This window comes from Pogona vitticeps, chromosome 1 (genome assembly GCF_051106095.1).
Source record: "Pogona vitticeps strain Pit_001003342236 chromosome 1, PviZW2.1, whole genome shotgun sequence".
Taxonomy (NCBI): Eukaryota; Metazoa; Chordata; class Lepidosauria; order Squamata; family Agamidae; genus Pogona; species Pogona vitticeps.
This window is the reverse complement of record NC_135783.1, coordinates 321,637,090-321,653,165: the sequence shown is the minus strand read 5'-3', so window position 1 is coordinate 321,653,165 and position 16,076 is coordinate 321,637,090. Positions and strand designations below refer to the sequence as shown.

Genomic DNA, 16,076 nt, shown 5'->3' with positions numbered 1-16,076 from the left:
CTTGGTTTCCTTTTTAAACACACAATATAAGGATTTTTCCATTCCTTAAAAAAGGGGTCATTATTATGCAAGATGCCAGTGAAGATCAGGTGTAGGAAACAAAAGGCTCTTCTTAACACTTGGAGTCACCTCTGCTTGCACAAAGGACTGTTGCCTCAGTCAGTCCCTATGTAAGGGGATCTGTCATGGGAAGGTGAATTTGTCATTTGATCTTGAATACTTCTCAGTTCCAAAGCCAGTTAATTTAAAACTCCTGGGAAAGTGAGCAATAGAAAACAGACTCTTTGACTCCAGGTTGGTCCACTGCACAAATGAACTGGTGGTATGACAGGGTTGCACTTGGATAAAAAAACAGATTTTTAAAAAGTTTGAAAAAATGTATGGACCCAAGAATCAGGTCATTTGTTTTTTAGGAAATAATTTTACCCCTCTAGAAATCTATAAAAAATCCTAACAAGAATGTGCTAACAAATATGGGGGAAAAAACCCAGGAGCTAGAGATTAGATAAATTCGATACACATTCCAACCTCAGGTAAAAGAGATGCCCAAAATGCAGTAATAAGAGGACAGTTCCATTAATTTTCCACATCAGCAAAGTCATGCTCATAATTTTGTAGCAAAGACTTTTACTCTGTGTAAAGTGAGAAATGCAACATGCTCAAGCTGGGATCAGAAAAGGAATTGGATATCATACTGCAAATATACATAGTCTACTGAAGCCTATCAAATAATTTCTCAGTTTGTGCTCTTTAGATTGTATCACATACTCTGACTGTGCGGATCATGAAAAACGTTGACATTATGTAAAATAAATGGGTGTTTCGACAACATTTGATCCTGATGTGCAACCTATACAGTACTCTGGACAACAGGCTCTGTAAGGAACACGGAGAACTATTTCCCATCAGAAAGCTTATTAAAGAAGGGTGCATTTTATCTTCTTATCTGTTCCATCTATATACCTGTTTGTGAAAACTGGATCAGATACAGTTGAAGATGGAGTAAAAATTGATGAAAGAAATATCAAGGATTTTATATATGCCGATGGCACCATAAGCACTGGCACAAAATATCAATAATTTTGAAATGGTTATTGTCACATTCCTGCCTGTCCCTTGGTTGTTTCACCTATCACAGGGCAAAAGCTACGTGTCGTGTTGCTACCACCAGTTGATTACATCAACATTGTTTATTATTAATCACAGGGGTCCAGGCAATGTGTTGTTTTAAAAACGAAGTAGAAATTGTGTATTGTTACAAGAAATGAAAGTTCAGTCAGTGTTGTTAACTAAACAACCTTCCTTTCTATTCTCTACCGCCTTCCCAAACTCCCTCTCAACTCCAAATTCCCAATCTCCAGTCTACCTTCCTCTCTTCCCCTCCTTCTTCAGCAGAGACTCTTATATCTCGTGACTCTGCCTCTCCAGCACTTTCATTGGTCCATGCAGATAGTACATTAATATTCATGTTCTGGGCAGACGCCACAGTTATTGATGAAAGTTAAAGAAGAAAGTGCAAAAGCAGAATTACAATTGAGCACCAAGAAGACAGAAATATTAGCAATGAAGAAATCAAAATAGTTATATAATTTTTGTTTATTGGACAAAATTGAGACCATATTAATTGAGACCACATTATAGGTGTATCATGAAAAGAGAAGATCCACTGTAGAAGACAATAATACTGAGAAAAGTTGAAGACAGAAACAGAAGAGGAAGACTGGTCATGAAATGGATTGATGTCGTAAAGGAAGACATGTCTTTAATTTGCAAGATATGAGCTGAGGCAGGGCTATGAATGATAGGGCCTTTTGGAGGTCACTAATTCATAGAATAACCAAAAGTTGGAAGGGACTAGATGGCCTATAGAGAGAGAAGAAGAACAACAACAGTATGGGAAAAGGGAGATGATGTCAGGATTCAGTTTTTGTTTCCTGGAACACACTGCATGGAGTGACAGCTGTTCAGTTGTGGCTGTTGCTGGATAGTCAATTTTCCAATTTAAAGCAAATTGTTCTATTTAGTGGGGTTGCAGAGATGTGATCTATTAAGGCTTACCCGTCAGTGTTTACAAAGGGGAAATTATTCCTGTGCCTTTGAAAGAGTTTGTGATCCTCTTCTATTCATTCTTTTGGAATGAATAGAACATATTTATGGCTCCCTGCCAGTTACATAAATCACCTGCCCTGTTTCCTGGAGTTCTTAACATTCATGCGAGCTGTACCAGATGTGTATTGCCCTTTCCAAACAAAGGTTGCTGTTTCTTTTTAAGTGGTGTCTCATGTCTGTAGGAATAGGTTCCTTATTTTTGCTGAGGTGCTTATCAGGCTTTCCTAGCCTGTTTCCCTCCAGGTATGTTGGACTGCAGTTCTCATCATTTGCCCGCCCATGATAGCTGGGAATAAATAGCAGGGTTTTAGTTCAGCAACCTAGAGAGCATTAGGAGATGGGAAGACTGATGTAAATGTTTAAATTAAGCAATTGGAGGAGAAGCAGATACTTGCTGTGTAACACCGATGTATGTATTGTGATTCCCTTAAAGTTTGCCTTGTTTCTGTCTGAGCATGTGTAGCAGGAGACCAAGAAATATTAATACCACTTGGGATGCAGCAAAACAAAAAAAATTTATGGGTGACTGATTGTCTGTGGTCCTTTTTCACAGGGGCTGGGAGCAGGTAGAAGTGACTTGCACTCCATATCAGAAGGAGACGCCTAATACTCTCTGGAATGTTGAAGACCACATCAATCCCCGGTGTATGTTGACTGAACAAATGGTTTTCTCATGAAAGTGTTTGGATTTCCTTCTCTCCTATATGTATAGTTTTGAAAAGAGGGAAAGGAGTAAAGGAGTTGAAGCAAACAAGTCAGAACAGGGGTTTCTCAAAAGCCGGATTATTATGTTGATCATACCGTGGTGCCTCGCAAGACGAATTTAATTCATTCCTCAGTTAATGTCGTCTTGTGAAAAATTCGTCTTGTGAAACGCATTTTCCCATAGGAATATATTGAAATATAATTAATGTGTTCCTATGGGCAAAAAAAGTCAGAACAAAGTCAACTTTGGTTTACAAAGGGTTTATTAAGTGCTCTTTAAAGCTATACATATTGTGCAGATGATTTCAAAAATTTCAATCAAAAAACTTGAACTTTTTAAACATCTTAGAAAAACATTTAAAAATCAGCAAACATGAGGCAGGAACATCTGCCTTCACTGAAACTGAACAGAAACATTCACTAACAGTCCTTGGATTGTGCAAAAGTCTTCAAAAAGTGCATTTTCAAGGCATGTAAACATACAGAAACTTTTTTCATTTCACATTTTAAAATGAACAAGTGAGGCTGAAGTCCCTAAACTACCAGGACCAGTGTTTTAAGTCAGGAAACTGTAGGCAGGCAGAACTGTCTCCACATCACAGCAGCAGTCTTTTATGTTCCCAGAGCTGCAGAGGGTCTCTTTGGCGATGGCCCGAACGATGGTCAGCTGGGAGAAGGCTTTAAGGTTTGACCTCAAGGCTTCTGGAGGAGAAGGAGGAAGAAGAAGGCAACTGGGCACTGCTGGTAGAAGCAGCAGGTTCCTCTTCCTGTCTTGGCCTCTTCGTGAGGAACCTCTCCATGGTCAACTGCTTCTGCCGCCTTTTCAGCATCCCTCTGAAAGGAGACATGATCCTTTCATCATATGTGTTTGAAAGGTCATGTGCCAGAGCCTTATCCGGGTGGTACCACTCTGCACGTTTTGCCACTGTTCTTAGAGCTCCTTCAGTTTAGTGGTGGGCAGCTGTTCCTTGCCTGCCTCTTCTTCCTCTTCCAAAGAGGCCTGCTCCTCCATAGCCTCTGCCTGCAGTTCAACCAGCTCCTGGGTGGACAGCTCCCAGTTGTGGCCCTCCACAAGTTCACAGATGTCCTCCTCTGTGACCTCAAGGCCCATGGTCCTCCCCAAGGCAACAATGTCCTCCATCACTGTTGACTCTGGTACAGGTGCAGAAGCATCACAGTCACTTGTTGCCACACAATCTGGCCACAGGTTGCATCAAGCAGAATTAAGATTTCTCCGGCTGATCCCATCCCAGGCTATGGTGATCAGCTTCAAGCAGCTGACAACATCGAAGTGGTCCCTCTAGAATTCACGCAGGGTGAGGTTGGTGCAATTGGTCACCTCGAAGCAGCGCCTGAAAAGCTCCTTGGTGTACCATTTCTTGAAATAGGCAATCACCTGCTGATCCATTGGCTGCAGTAGCGGGGTGATGTTAGGTGGCAGGAACACAGACCACACCAAACACAGGATGCGCCCACAACACAGACCACAGTTGCTCTTCTCGAAGTCAGCCTTGGAACTGCACGTGGAAAAGTGAACCCAGGCTGCATTGGGAAGGCTTTTTAAACCTCCCGGCACAATGCACAATGCATCCTGGGTATTAACGGTTGAGATTTAAACCAAACCAAAACAAAAATGGAAAACATTCATCTTGCAAATCATGACCATAAGAACATTCGTTTTGCGAGTCATCAACCCCATCGGAAAAACCATTTGTCTTGCGAGTTTTTTGTCCTGCGAGGCCGTCTTGCGAGGCACCACTGTATGTAGAAAAGACAATCCTCTGAATCAGATTTCATGTTTTAAGTGCAAATCAGAAAGGAGTGAGAAGGGGGACAGATGGCCAGTCAAGGTAGTACGTTGCATGGGATTTTGTGTTTTCCACTATCTGGATAATGTTGGGATGTATTTTAATGTATATGTTACGATTCTGTGTAATTCATCTATTGAGATTCCATTTTACACTGTCTTCTTTTCCATAGTGCCCAATATCAGTTTGGATGTTCTGAAACCTTCCTTCCCAGAGATTCTGCTGGAGTCTCACATGGTTATGATCCGAGTAGGTAGAATGGATTGGATTTCATATTTGTTTGCGTGTTTGAATTTACTCTGCTGAAGCCAAAATTAACCAGTTGGAGACTGTGTCATCTTGGGTCATCTCTGGAAACATCACAAGCTGAGACTCATGTATCTTTCATTTACACATTTGCTGCTCACTACTTAAAACCTTTATCAATAGGTTCTCTCTTGTCCTTTAGTTACACTGGTCGGACTGGGAATTAGAATTCCCTAACATTTTAGGGAATGTCAGATGTAAGGAAATGTGGGAATATGAGTTGCTATCATTGCTAATTTTGGACAAATATTTATGTCATTGCAATTATATAAGGCAGATATTTATTTTAGTTGGCCTAATAAAGGAATGGTTCTACAGGTTTTTAAAATTCTTTGTTAGTTTGCTATGGACTATAGTTTTAAGCCATAATTCCTTATTGTAACAAATCAGGAATCTACTAAAGTGAAACTAAGTTCCCCCCTCTTCCTTTTTCATGGGAGAAAGAAGGAGGATGGGGAGGAGGTGTCTAATATTTCACTAAGGCTCTTTTATATACCACAGTTTAGCATTGATATGCTAAGCTTTACTTTAGTTTACATGCGAATCCACTTACTGTACAGGGTTTTTGGGATAATTCTTTTTCACTCAATATTTTCTTTTTACGGTTGAAGCAAAGCTGATGAATTTAACTCAACCACTCTGCCCCTGTACATTATTAACAGTAAAGAACCACTGGGTCAGTAAAGAACTATCGTATAGGCATGTTCTCTCTGAGGAATCTTTGAGTTATTCTAACACTAGTCATACTTCAAATTCTGTTTTGGGATTATAAGACTCTTAACACATACCTGTTAGTTTTTGTGTGATGCTAGTTAATGTCCTGAGAACTGCTTTTGTGGATCAGATCAAAAGTCCATCAACGACCAAAATGCTGTTTCCAGTGGTCGCCTGAGGAGGTCCTTCCCCAGCAAGCTCGTAAACAGGATGATGATGTAGATAACCATCTCTTGTCTTGTTTCTTCTAAGACTGAGGCTTTCTAGAGAGAGCACACATCTGTTTTATGAGAAGCTATGATGTGACATACATTTCCAATGATTCTAGCTTTTATTTTTTGTAGGGAAACAGTGGCCTCAAGCCAAAGGAGAACGAAGTCACATCTAAACCTTGGCACTGGCCCATCAATTATCAGGTATGTGGGATCAAGGTATAACCTTTTTGATTTCATGTTTTATCTCCTTTTTTTAACTGAACAGGATAAAGAACTGCTTTCTGCAGCATTAATTTTTACATGGCTTCTGCAATAAAAGGGAAAAAAAGCCTTGGCTGATGTTTTTCCTTCTGTGGCTCTTGCTGCGTACTCCTGTGTTACATACTCAGGGGCCACTCGATAAGCAGATGCTACTGGACTACTGGACAGTGTTATATGGCTGCCCAGTTGTAAAGATTGTAGATAGATCAAAGGGAGCCTGTGATAAGTCCACAGAAAACAATGGCCAAAATCTTCTTGCATAGCTACACAAAAGCGTAACTTTTAGAGGCAAATTGCCTCAAGTAAGAAATCTTGATAGGCATTATCTATTGCATGCTGAGTTATGTCACTCAGTGCAACAAATGATGTCTACAGAGGTTTCTTAAATTGAATCAATTCACTTCTGACAGTCATGCCATTTGCATTATGCCAGTGTAACTATGCAAGAGGGTTTCATCCTGTATCTCTGAAAATAACTATATTAGCTCAATTGCTCAGAGACACAAGAAACAATACTGTCTTTTAACATAAAGTCTTTATGAAAACCTCAGATATAAGAGGAAAATGAAAGCTGAATATCCATAACATGAAATTCTTCTTACAAAAACACTGATTTCTCTATAGGGCCTCCGTTTTTCTGGAGTCAATGAAACAGATTATAGAGTTTATTTACTGGGAAACCCGGTAAGTAGAAGAATTTGGCTTTGATTCGTCCGTGTTTGGCTTTGTCTGTTCAGTTTATTTTTTGTGTTCATTAAAGAAGTACCCCTCTGATATTTCCTTCAACTCCATTTCCAGTAGCTTCCCTATTATTTTGGTTCCTTTTATGTATCATTTTCTACCTATAAGACTTTCTCTCACAGGTGATTTGGTGGATAAACTTAATCACTATTGGATTGTACATTGTAATGGCAACATTTGTCTCCATGGCTATAAAGAGGGGAGTTCAGCTGACAACTGAGCACAAAGGTAGTGTGAATTATCCACCTGTTTTGTCCTCAACCTTTCCTTGACTTTTATAGCCTCCTGATGAAGGAATGTTTACTATCCGTGGTTTTGGAAGATAGACCTTGAGTGTGTGGCATCCGAAAGAGTGTGATAACACTTGGTGGCACCTCAAAGTCACACATTATTCTTTCCATTGTGTTATGGGGCTTCTTGAAATTACTGCAAAAAGTTGATTATCATCTAAAACAAGCCTCCAGGGTAATGTGGGGAAGGTAACAGTTAGAAGTGGTGATTCATTTGTGGAAAAAAATTATTTACATTCATGTACAGTGGTGCCTCGCACAACGAGCGCCCCGTAGAGCGATGAATTCGCTCTACGGGGACATTTTTTCGATCACTAATGCGATCGCAGAGCGACGGCCCCAGTGGGCGAAAATTGCAGAGCAAAGGTCAGTAAGCGGTTTGCGGTTTGCTTACCGACCTTCGCTTTGCGACCCGCCGATCAGCTGTTGTAAATATGGACCATACAGTATTTCCTTCAGAGGAATTTAGGAAATATGTGGGGAGCACTGATGTTAAGATCAGCAAAGAAAATGCAACTTTTGAGTGTCATATGCTCAGTAAGTGTGCTGTGTTTCTGTTATTTTCTTCACTCCTGTTCAATGCTTGCTGAGACAAGAAAAATGACTGGAGAGAGGTCCCTTCTCAGAGTTTATATCCTTGCAGTTTTGGAACACTTGACTAGGTAGCTCACTTTTGGGATTAGCAATCCTGTTGACTGTTAGACTGGATGGTAACCTTCTGCTGGGGCATTAAGATAGTATTTGTTCCATTTATAATGCACCATGGTTCTATTACATTTCCATCCAATAGTATTAAAAATCTGAGACTGTAATTTGCAAAGAATGTATGAGAAGTCATTGTAGAAATACAGACCAGAATGCTCCTTTCAAACTCTATTGAGAGCTTCTTAGGTAGCTCAGGTGGTCACAATATATTGTTTTTGCATGAACCCTTGATATTTACTAAAGAAACAGCTTTGTTTACTTAGCTTTTCATGATGGGTTGAGGAGTAGCAGTAGTTTGCTTATCCTGTGTTTGCTTAGAATTGTAGCAATTGCTAACATGCATACTGGAATAGACTCGGTTATTGACAGCATAATCTGTTTACCCTGGTAGTAACATATTATTCGTGCATTTGTCAGCAATCCTCTTCTCCACAAGCCTTGCTTAATTACCAGAGCGTTGTAATATACACTTTATTAAACTGGATCTATGCTGGAAACATGGTACAAACAAATGTTGACACAGTTTTGGGTTAGGAAAGGAGGAATACAGGAAATATGTTCAGTGACCAGGACCTCAGTTTTATGCATGTGTTTTGTATTTCAGAGCTTTCTCAAGTCCTGTTGTATGGTGGAGGAAGAATTATGTTGGGATGGCTGCTCCATTACTTTCCCTTCTTCATGATGGGCAGAGTGCTCTACTTTCATCATTACTTCCCTGCCATGCTTTTTTCCATGATGCTGACAGGTATGTTTCTCAAAATTTTCACATAGCAGGAAGTATATTGGTGGGCATTTTAAAAAGCTGTGATAGATAAGACTGCAGTTTTTAAAGATGTAAGGGGATCACTGCATTACCATTGAATTATATTTCATTTAGTGGTGGTGCTTTGACAATTCCCAGTAGACATGGGCTATTTGTATTCCTATCCCTGGGGATAGAAATATGAATAGCAGCACCACAGGTGCCATGGAGACCTATTCCCTTCCCCCAGAACTGGTTGGTCTACTCACTGTTCTCAGCACTGTTCTCAGATCCATTGCCAGCTAGCTGTTCCCTGCCTCCCCATGCAGCTGACCATTGCAATATGGAGATGGGACAGGGAATCTCCCTGCTCAGCTGATGATTGTCTGGCTGGGCAGGGAGGCAGAGAAGAGCTGGCCAGGCTCCCTCTGTGATTGGTGCATTGACAAAGACAGTGGAGCCAAGCTCTGCAGGGTGAATGCTATGTGGATGGGCCAGTTCTGGGGGGAGGGAATGGGCCCCTGTGGCACCTGTATGGGATACAAATACAAATAGCCCATGTCTAATTCCCAGTAAACAACTGCAAGGTCAGTAATCAAGACTTGGATGTGGGAGGTCTGGATTCAAAGCACCAGCTCTTATTGCCTTAGCCTTCGGTAGCTTAGTCTCCTATCCTCATTTCCCTATCTGTAAAACAGATAAAAGATGGGCTACCTTAAAAGGCTGAAGTAAAGTTGAGCAAGGTAAGCATTCTAAAGCAACGTGCCCTCTCAAAAGTGCTGTGATGCTGTCCATCTCTATTTTGAAATACTTTATATTTAGCTGCTTATATTAAGTATATTGGTGGACATTTTTTTTAAAAAGGTCTGAAATATTCCTGTATCTGGCATTGATGGATACTCTTAAGCAGCTGTAGTTGTTTCTATTCGTCACTTCATTGTGCATCTTGCAAGCCACTGTCTATTATAATAAAGAATATCTCTGACATTAATTTGAAGATTTCTCTTTTTGAGAGAGATAATTTCAGGAGGGAACATTAGGAGGTAATAAAAATATATAACATACAAATTTTAGTATTTTGTGTTTCTTTTTGATGAAATTAATGTGTCCTGTCTGGTAAAATAAAGACTATGTATTCAGTTTCTGCCATTAGAATGCATATTAGAAACTCACCATGGGAAAATGCCTTCATCGAGAAACAGAATTGCGCTTGCCATTTATTTTGGCCTTTTTGTAATAAATACAGTGGTGCCTCGCATAGCGATCGCTCCGCATAGCGAAGAAATCACTTTGCGGCACTTGTTTTTAGTGTATAAAAATAGAAGCTGCCAGGTCTTCTATTGCAGTTCTTCAGTGGGTCTATAGAGCCTAAAAGGCAACAAGACTACAATTCCTAGAAAGCACTGTGACAGTTTCCATTTTTGTACATGAACAACAGGAAATAGGTCTGAGACAGGCGTGGGGTCTCCAACACAGGCCTTGCTGCTGGTGAGCAAAATGTAGGTATCTGAAAGTCTGTGTAGTTATGTGGAATTCTGCCTGGGGAATTCTTGAAGAGTTCTGGGAGGTGAAGTCCAAAAAAAAAGTCATGGCATATCCCTAGTTGCACATATTGATGTCTGCATGCATCTTTCAAGTACTAATATACCTGACTGATCCCTTTCTTCTTTCTTCATAAGGGATTACTTGGGATGTATTCCTGAAATTCTGTGCTGGGCCTCTTTCAGCCAATAATCGAAGAAGGAAGGTTTATAATTATGGGATAGCACTGTTGATCTTGCTCAGTATGTACAGGTGAGAGTTGATTCCTGAGGTAGTCACACACATATGAGAATTATTATTTTTGTTGTTGTTGTTAAAAGCTTGATCATGTAATGACATTTCATATGCCAAGTTGTTTTATGAAGCATCTTGAAGAGGTACTGAAGGAATGTTAAAAAAAATTAACCAGAAGCTGCATGAGAATGTTCTCATAAAACCCTGTTATTTTAGTATTGGGGCCAGGGACAAGTTACCTACATGGCAACTGAATCATTTCTTGGTCATATGAATGACCTTTAACTAGTACTACCTTTCATTCATGTTCCCCTTCAAGCTCCCTCTTCAGAAAGGTCTTAATAGAGTGAAATAAGCCTTTCTTTTGTAATTCCTCATTATCTTTAACCACCGCATTCAGTAGACAATACATACGAATGAACTCTTCTATACCTTGGAAAGGTCTGTAAAATCCTAGTCACTGCTATAATCAGGTAATTCAGAGATTTTGAAAGGTATTCTCAGCTTGTCCTGAGGCAGAAATGGTGAATATGTGGCTTTCCAGTTGTTTACTGAAATGTCCATCAGCCATCACCTGTAGTAAGAGATGGTGGTAACTAGTCCAGTAGCATTTTGAAGGCTGTACTTCTTCCTGTCTGTTTGGGATGCTGAGATTAACTGTTGTGACATTAGGTCTCTGGGATTTTGATTCAAATTTAGATCTTTTCCCACAGCTTCTACCTCTTCCATCCTCTCTCCTATGGAATGGTAGGACCTCTGGCTTCTGATCCCATTAGCCCAATGGCAGGGCTCAGATGGCTGGAGACATGGGAGTTTTAGATCCAGTTTGAAAGAAGATGGAGATAGAACAGAAGAACAGAAGTGGTGAAACCATCCCAAAGTCTGCTTCCCAACTGCTTTTCTGTGCTGACTCAGTTGACTATTTACCATGCACTTTAAGAAAGAGAGGAGACATCCACAAGGAAGAACCTCTCCTGTGGGGCCTTGGACTCCAGTTACTTGACTTAACTTCTACTTTAATGTTCAAGCCAACCAAGCAATATATCATGTGTCGAGCAGCTGTAGCTTCCACAGGAGTGTCATGTTTTGGGTCAGACTGAGGATGCATGTGTTTTGCAGAGGTGTAGCCTATGTCTGCCTCTATCTTCTCATGTGTGATTAGAGAGAGCACAGGAAAGATTAAGTGTGTGTAGAGAGAAAACAAATCTTTAAAAATCAGGGTAGTTTACATCCATTTATTTGGTAATGTTTTAGAAGTTATATGTGTGTACAGGCATGTTTGTGTTCCTAGGAGAATTCCACAGCTGCTGCTCTGTACTTCAGAAACTTGAACTTAAATGTTTCAGTAGCTTGAGGTCTTCTGGGATTTGTACCTTGCTTGTCCTTCAGACAAGAGGCAATGAATTGTCCATATTTTTGAATAATGCCTTTGCTCTCTGAGCACAGATGACAACTTATAGGAGCCTTACATGTGTAGGTGGCTTACATCAAATGGGGATGAAGTCATGACATTCCCAGCATTACACTGCTTCTTTGTTCAAAAAATTATAAAGCAGAAACAGCTGCTAATTTTTAAATTTTTGTATGTTTCCCACCCTGGGTTTCTTTGATGGGGAAGTATGGTGCCTTGGAAGGGATGCAAAAATTACATAAGTGGCCAAACCTGATTCTGGGAACTGTCATCCTGTTTCCCACTAATCATTCTTCCCATTGGGAAGCTGCTATCTCGCTAATCAATGTGTAGAGTATGCAGAAGAGGCCGCTAAGTCTGAAATACTGGGTCAGTGATACTTTATTAAATGCATATTACTCTTGAAGGTAAATTAAACCTCTTTGATGTGGTCAGCTGTCTGGAAAAAGTGAGTTCAGAAGAAAACTCTTCAGTTCATTCCACTTCTGGTGGGAAGAAGGGTAAGCTGTTAACTATAGTTTTCCAGAGCAACTTTGGAGTCAGCTTCAGTTACACAGCATCCTTGAAGTCTCTTTTGTCAGTGAAATGGAGGCCAAGCAAGAGTTCATTTTAGCATCTGTATTAAAGCTTCCTATTCCATTGTACCATCCATCACCACAGAGCTCTTTCTGTTGGCATGGAGACTAAATGCCAACGACCTCAGGAGAGGCTGGACTGTTGTGATGTATGTTGACTGTTGGAGGCTCAGGCAGCTAGATCCAGTAAGGGAGAGGAAATGCAAGACCATCGTTGGCTAGGTTGTCTTAATTAGTTTTAGAGTGCCATGATCAGTTTCTTGAATCAGTTTCAGAATAGCAAAAGTGAGAGTGGGGCATTCCTCCCTCTCTAGTGCAGTTCTCTCTTTGCCCCCCAGAGTAGCTCTAGAGGGCTGGGAAACTCTCTGGAGCAGGTTTATAGGTAGCACACTGTAAGGTTGCAATGAAAAAGTGGGGAAGAGCATTCCAAAAATTGTGACCGTGGAATGCTGAATTTAGTTCTGTAGCAGTATAAAGGTTCCCAGACTTTAATGTGTACCTCTGTTGTTCACAACTACTGCAAATCACTGCAGTGAGATTCTGATTTTGATAGACTTACTATTTCATGAAGCAGGAAGAACCCTCTCTGTTAGCTGACTTCAACCATCAGAGATCATACATAAAGAAAAAAGACTGCTTTATTAGTATATAATGGGATATTGGAAAGTAAACACAATCAGGATATTGGGAAAATCAAGCAGCTTCAGACTTATTAGTCTAGTGTGCTGTCACTTAGAACAATGTGTGAACATTTTACTTCTGGTCTGTCTGATACTAGGTTTTAGTCAAAATTGCTGAATCGCCTTTTTTACACTTGTAGTACCAATTACAGAGCAAATGTGTAGATCCTGTAGGGCAAAGCTATGGTCCTGAGTTATTGTGATGGAACATGCACTTGTTGGGTACTTGTATGTTCCTTAGCTAGGGAACTCGTGGTCTTCCATTTGGTAGTGAATGTTATGGACATTACTGGTGTTCCTAGTCCATCATAGCTTTCTCTATCCATCTGTTCCTGTCTTACCTGGGCTTTGATATCTTGGCTTAATAAATTGTTTCTGTCATATAGAATAAGTTAACAGCAGCCCATCAGTGTTTTGGGAATCTGATCCCTCTTCTTTCAAAACTCTCAGAATATTTGATGCAGAAGAGACAAGAGATCACATTACCTTTGGCTCTGCAAATATAATTTATACAAGGGTTTTTATATGATCATTCATTTCCCTACCCATGACTACATCAATATGGCCTAGGTTCAGGATACAGAAGTCAAATTTGCATATTTAAATAAATTCTAGAACCCCTTCTTCTCCTCCCACCGCAGTGATCTTGCTGGAGCACTAAGAATTCTATCATGGTGAAAAGTGTGGCTAAATAAAATGTGTGTTTCAAGGAATTTTGAGAATTTTGCTTCTTTCCTTTTATACTAATGTAGGGAAACAATTAGGATTCTAAAACAGATGTGGACAAGGAATACATATGTATAATACAGGACTTTGGATGGGCAAACCTATTTCTGTGCCCTGCCCACCCCTCCAAAATATTTTTCGTTGAGAAGCTTTTACTGAAAAAAACAAAAAGAAAAAAAAAACAGTTGTGCTCTAGTTGCAAAGTAAGTCACTTTTTAAGTGAGGTGTGCCCTAACAGACATGACAAAATTGTGTGGATATGTTTATTATAATATTAGAATTGCATATACAGTAAATTGTCTCTCATGTCCCCTAGTGGGCACAAAGTGGCATTTTTGAACAAAACATTAAGGGACGGGCTGCATTACCCCTGTTCTACAACACTCCTAGGAAATAAGAAAGGGAAAATCAGTAATAAAAACAATCTCTTTGGTCTGAGATGGCCCTATGATAGCTCTCTCCTTAGACACTGTCCTAAATAGGCTTCTTATGATGTCTGTTAGGTTCTAGAACTTCATGTCCAGTGTGAGACAGACTATTGTTAAACAAACAATTGTGCTTTTATTTATGCAGTATCTTAATTAGGAAGCATGCAGGATTATATTATTCAATCCGAAATATAGAATCATAGACTAATGGTGTTGTAAAGAGCCTGTACAGCCAGTGAGTCCAACCCCCTGCTCAATGCAGGATGGTTGTCCAATTTTTTTTCCTCTTGAATGCCTCCATCATTAGAATGCTCATCACCTCCTAAGGTGATTGTTTCCATTGCTGTACTACTCTAATAGTTAAGATTTTTTTTCCTGGTATCATGTGGTACAGACCTTCTTGAAGGATCACATATTTGAATTTTCTCCACATAAAAAAAAAATGAAGCCACTATGGTAGGTTGACTTGGCTTAATCCTATTTCCCTGATATGGTAACTTTTCACAAGTATAAACTTTGTGATATGGAGGAACATTCATGCAATCCCACCTGTTCTGAAGTGAGGCCTGTGTCCATTTGGGGGCAAATGTGCTGCAAAACAGTCTGTTCTGGGTTCAATTCTCAAAGGAGTATTTAGCAACACTTTGCATGAATGGAGATTTCCTTCTGCCCATGGAGCCTTTGCTTACCATGTTTCCAGCAGAAAACCAGTATACGTATATTATTTCTGGATCTATAACTTGGTGGCTTCAAATAAATGATGTAGACTCTGCCTTAGGCAACAGTGGCTGAATTCCGTTGCTAAGTGTAGTAAATTGCAACTAGAATAGGCCTATTGAATCAGCAGATATTTGGTGAGTCAATCCTCTGTAAGTTCTATTGATTCAGTGTGGCTACTGTAGTTGTGACTTGCTATATTAGGCAATAGGATTTCAGCCAGTGTGTCTCCAAAAACATAACAGTTGTCTACCTAAGCAGTAGGCAACATTCTGCATCATGAATTGTTCTTACTAATGCTGCTAATATTGAGTGTGAGAGTGAGTGAGTGTGTCTTTTGTACATGACTACCGTCTGTATTTTTAAGTGAACATATTTCATTGCTCTGCAATGTAGATGATACTAAATAAAAGAAAGCTGCCTTTAGACTGGCACTGTGTTTTGTAAAGATATTAATTGAAAATAAGATGGAATTTACTTTTTACTTTTTTAATAAATAGGTTTTCTTTCAAATGTCTTCTTCAATTGTGCATTTTTTAATTTCTCTGACCATAGCACTGACATGAAGATAAAAGATAAATTAACACAGAGATGTCACCCTACCTCATGACCCCAACTGGGTTTCTCCAGTGTCACCACTGACAGCTTACCTTAGCCCAAAGAGTGGACAGGTGAAACATTTCCCACACACACTTCAGGACAATTGTTTAGCATAGTTTGGAGGGCCAAAGTTTGATGGCGAAGGTAAGAGCAGATCTCTTAAAATGTAAATCAATCAAATTAAAAAACAACATTAATGTAATTCAGCTCCACTTTTTCCTCCTATTCCACTTATGCTCAGTTCTGCTCTGCTCCACTCAGCTAAAAGTCAATACCCCTCCAAGTTTTTTTTATATTGAAAAAGCCTCAAGGATGGATTCTGCCATCCAGAAAACTTTGTTATGTGCCTTCAGGTCACCTCCAGCTTAATGGCAATTCTATGAATGAATTATCTCCAAAATGTTCTGTCCTCAAATAACCCTACTCAGCTCATGCAGACTCAAGCCTGTGGCTTCCTTTAGGGAGTCAGCCAATCTCATATTTGGTCTTCCTCTTTCCCTACTAGAGGGACGTGGTGGCGCTGCGGGTTAAACTGCAGAAGCCTCTGTGCTGTAAGGTCTGTAGATC

General features: G+C 39.9%; 1 protein-coding gene across 1 annotated transcript in view; it reads left to right on the top strand.

Annotated features, from left to right (window-relative positions):
• Positions 1-15,422, top strand: part of POMT2 (protein O-mannosyltransferase 2) — a 38,175-nt gene extending 22,753 nt beyond the window's left edge. Inside the window, exons 14-21 of the mRNA XM_020794366.3 lie at positions 2,663-2,754; positions 4,795-4,871; positions 5,987-6,058; positions 6,743-6,802; positions 6,982-7,087; positions 8,459-8,599; positions 10,276-10,390; positions 11,086-15,422. Coding sequence (XP_020650025.3) covers positions 2,663-2,754; positions 4,795-4,871; positions 5,987-6,058; positions 6,743-6,802; positions 6,982-7,087; positions 8,459-8,599; positions 10,276-10,390; positions 11,086-11,191 — 769 coding nt within the window. The 3' untranslated portion in view covers positions 11,192-15,422. The remainder of the gene's footprint in view (positions 1-2,662; positions 2,755-4,794; positions 4,872-5,986; positions 6,059-6,742; positions 6,803-6,981; positions 7,088-8,458; positions 8,600-10,275; positions 10,391-11,085) is intronic.
• The last annotated feature ends 654 nt before the right edge of the window (positions 15,423-16,076 follow it).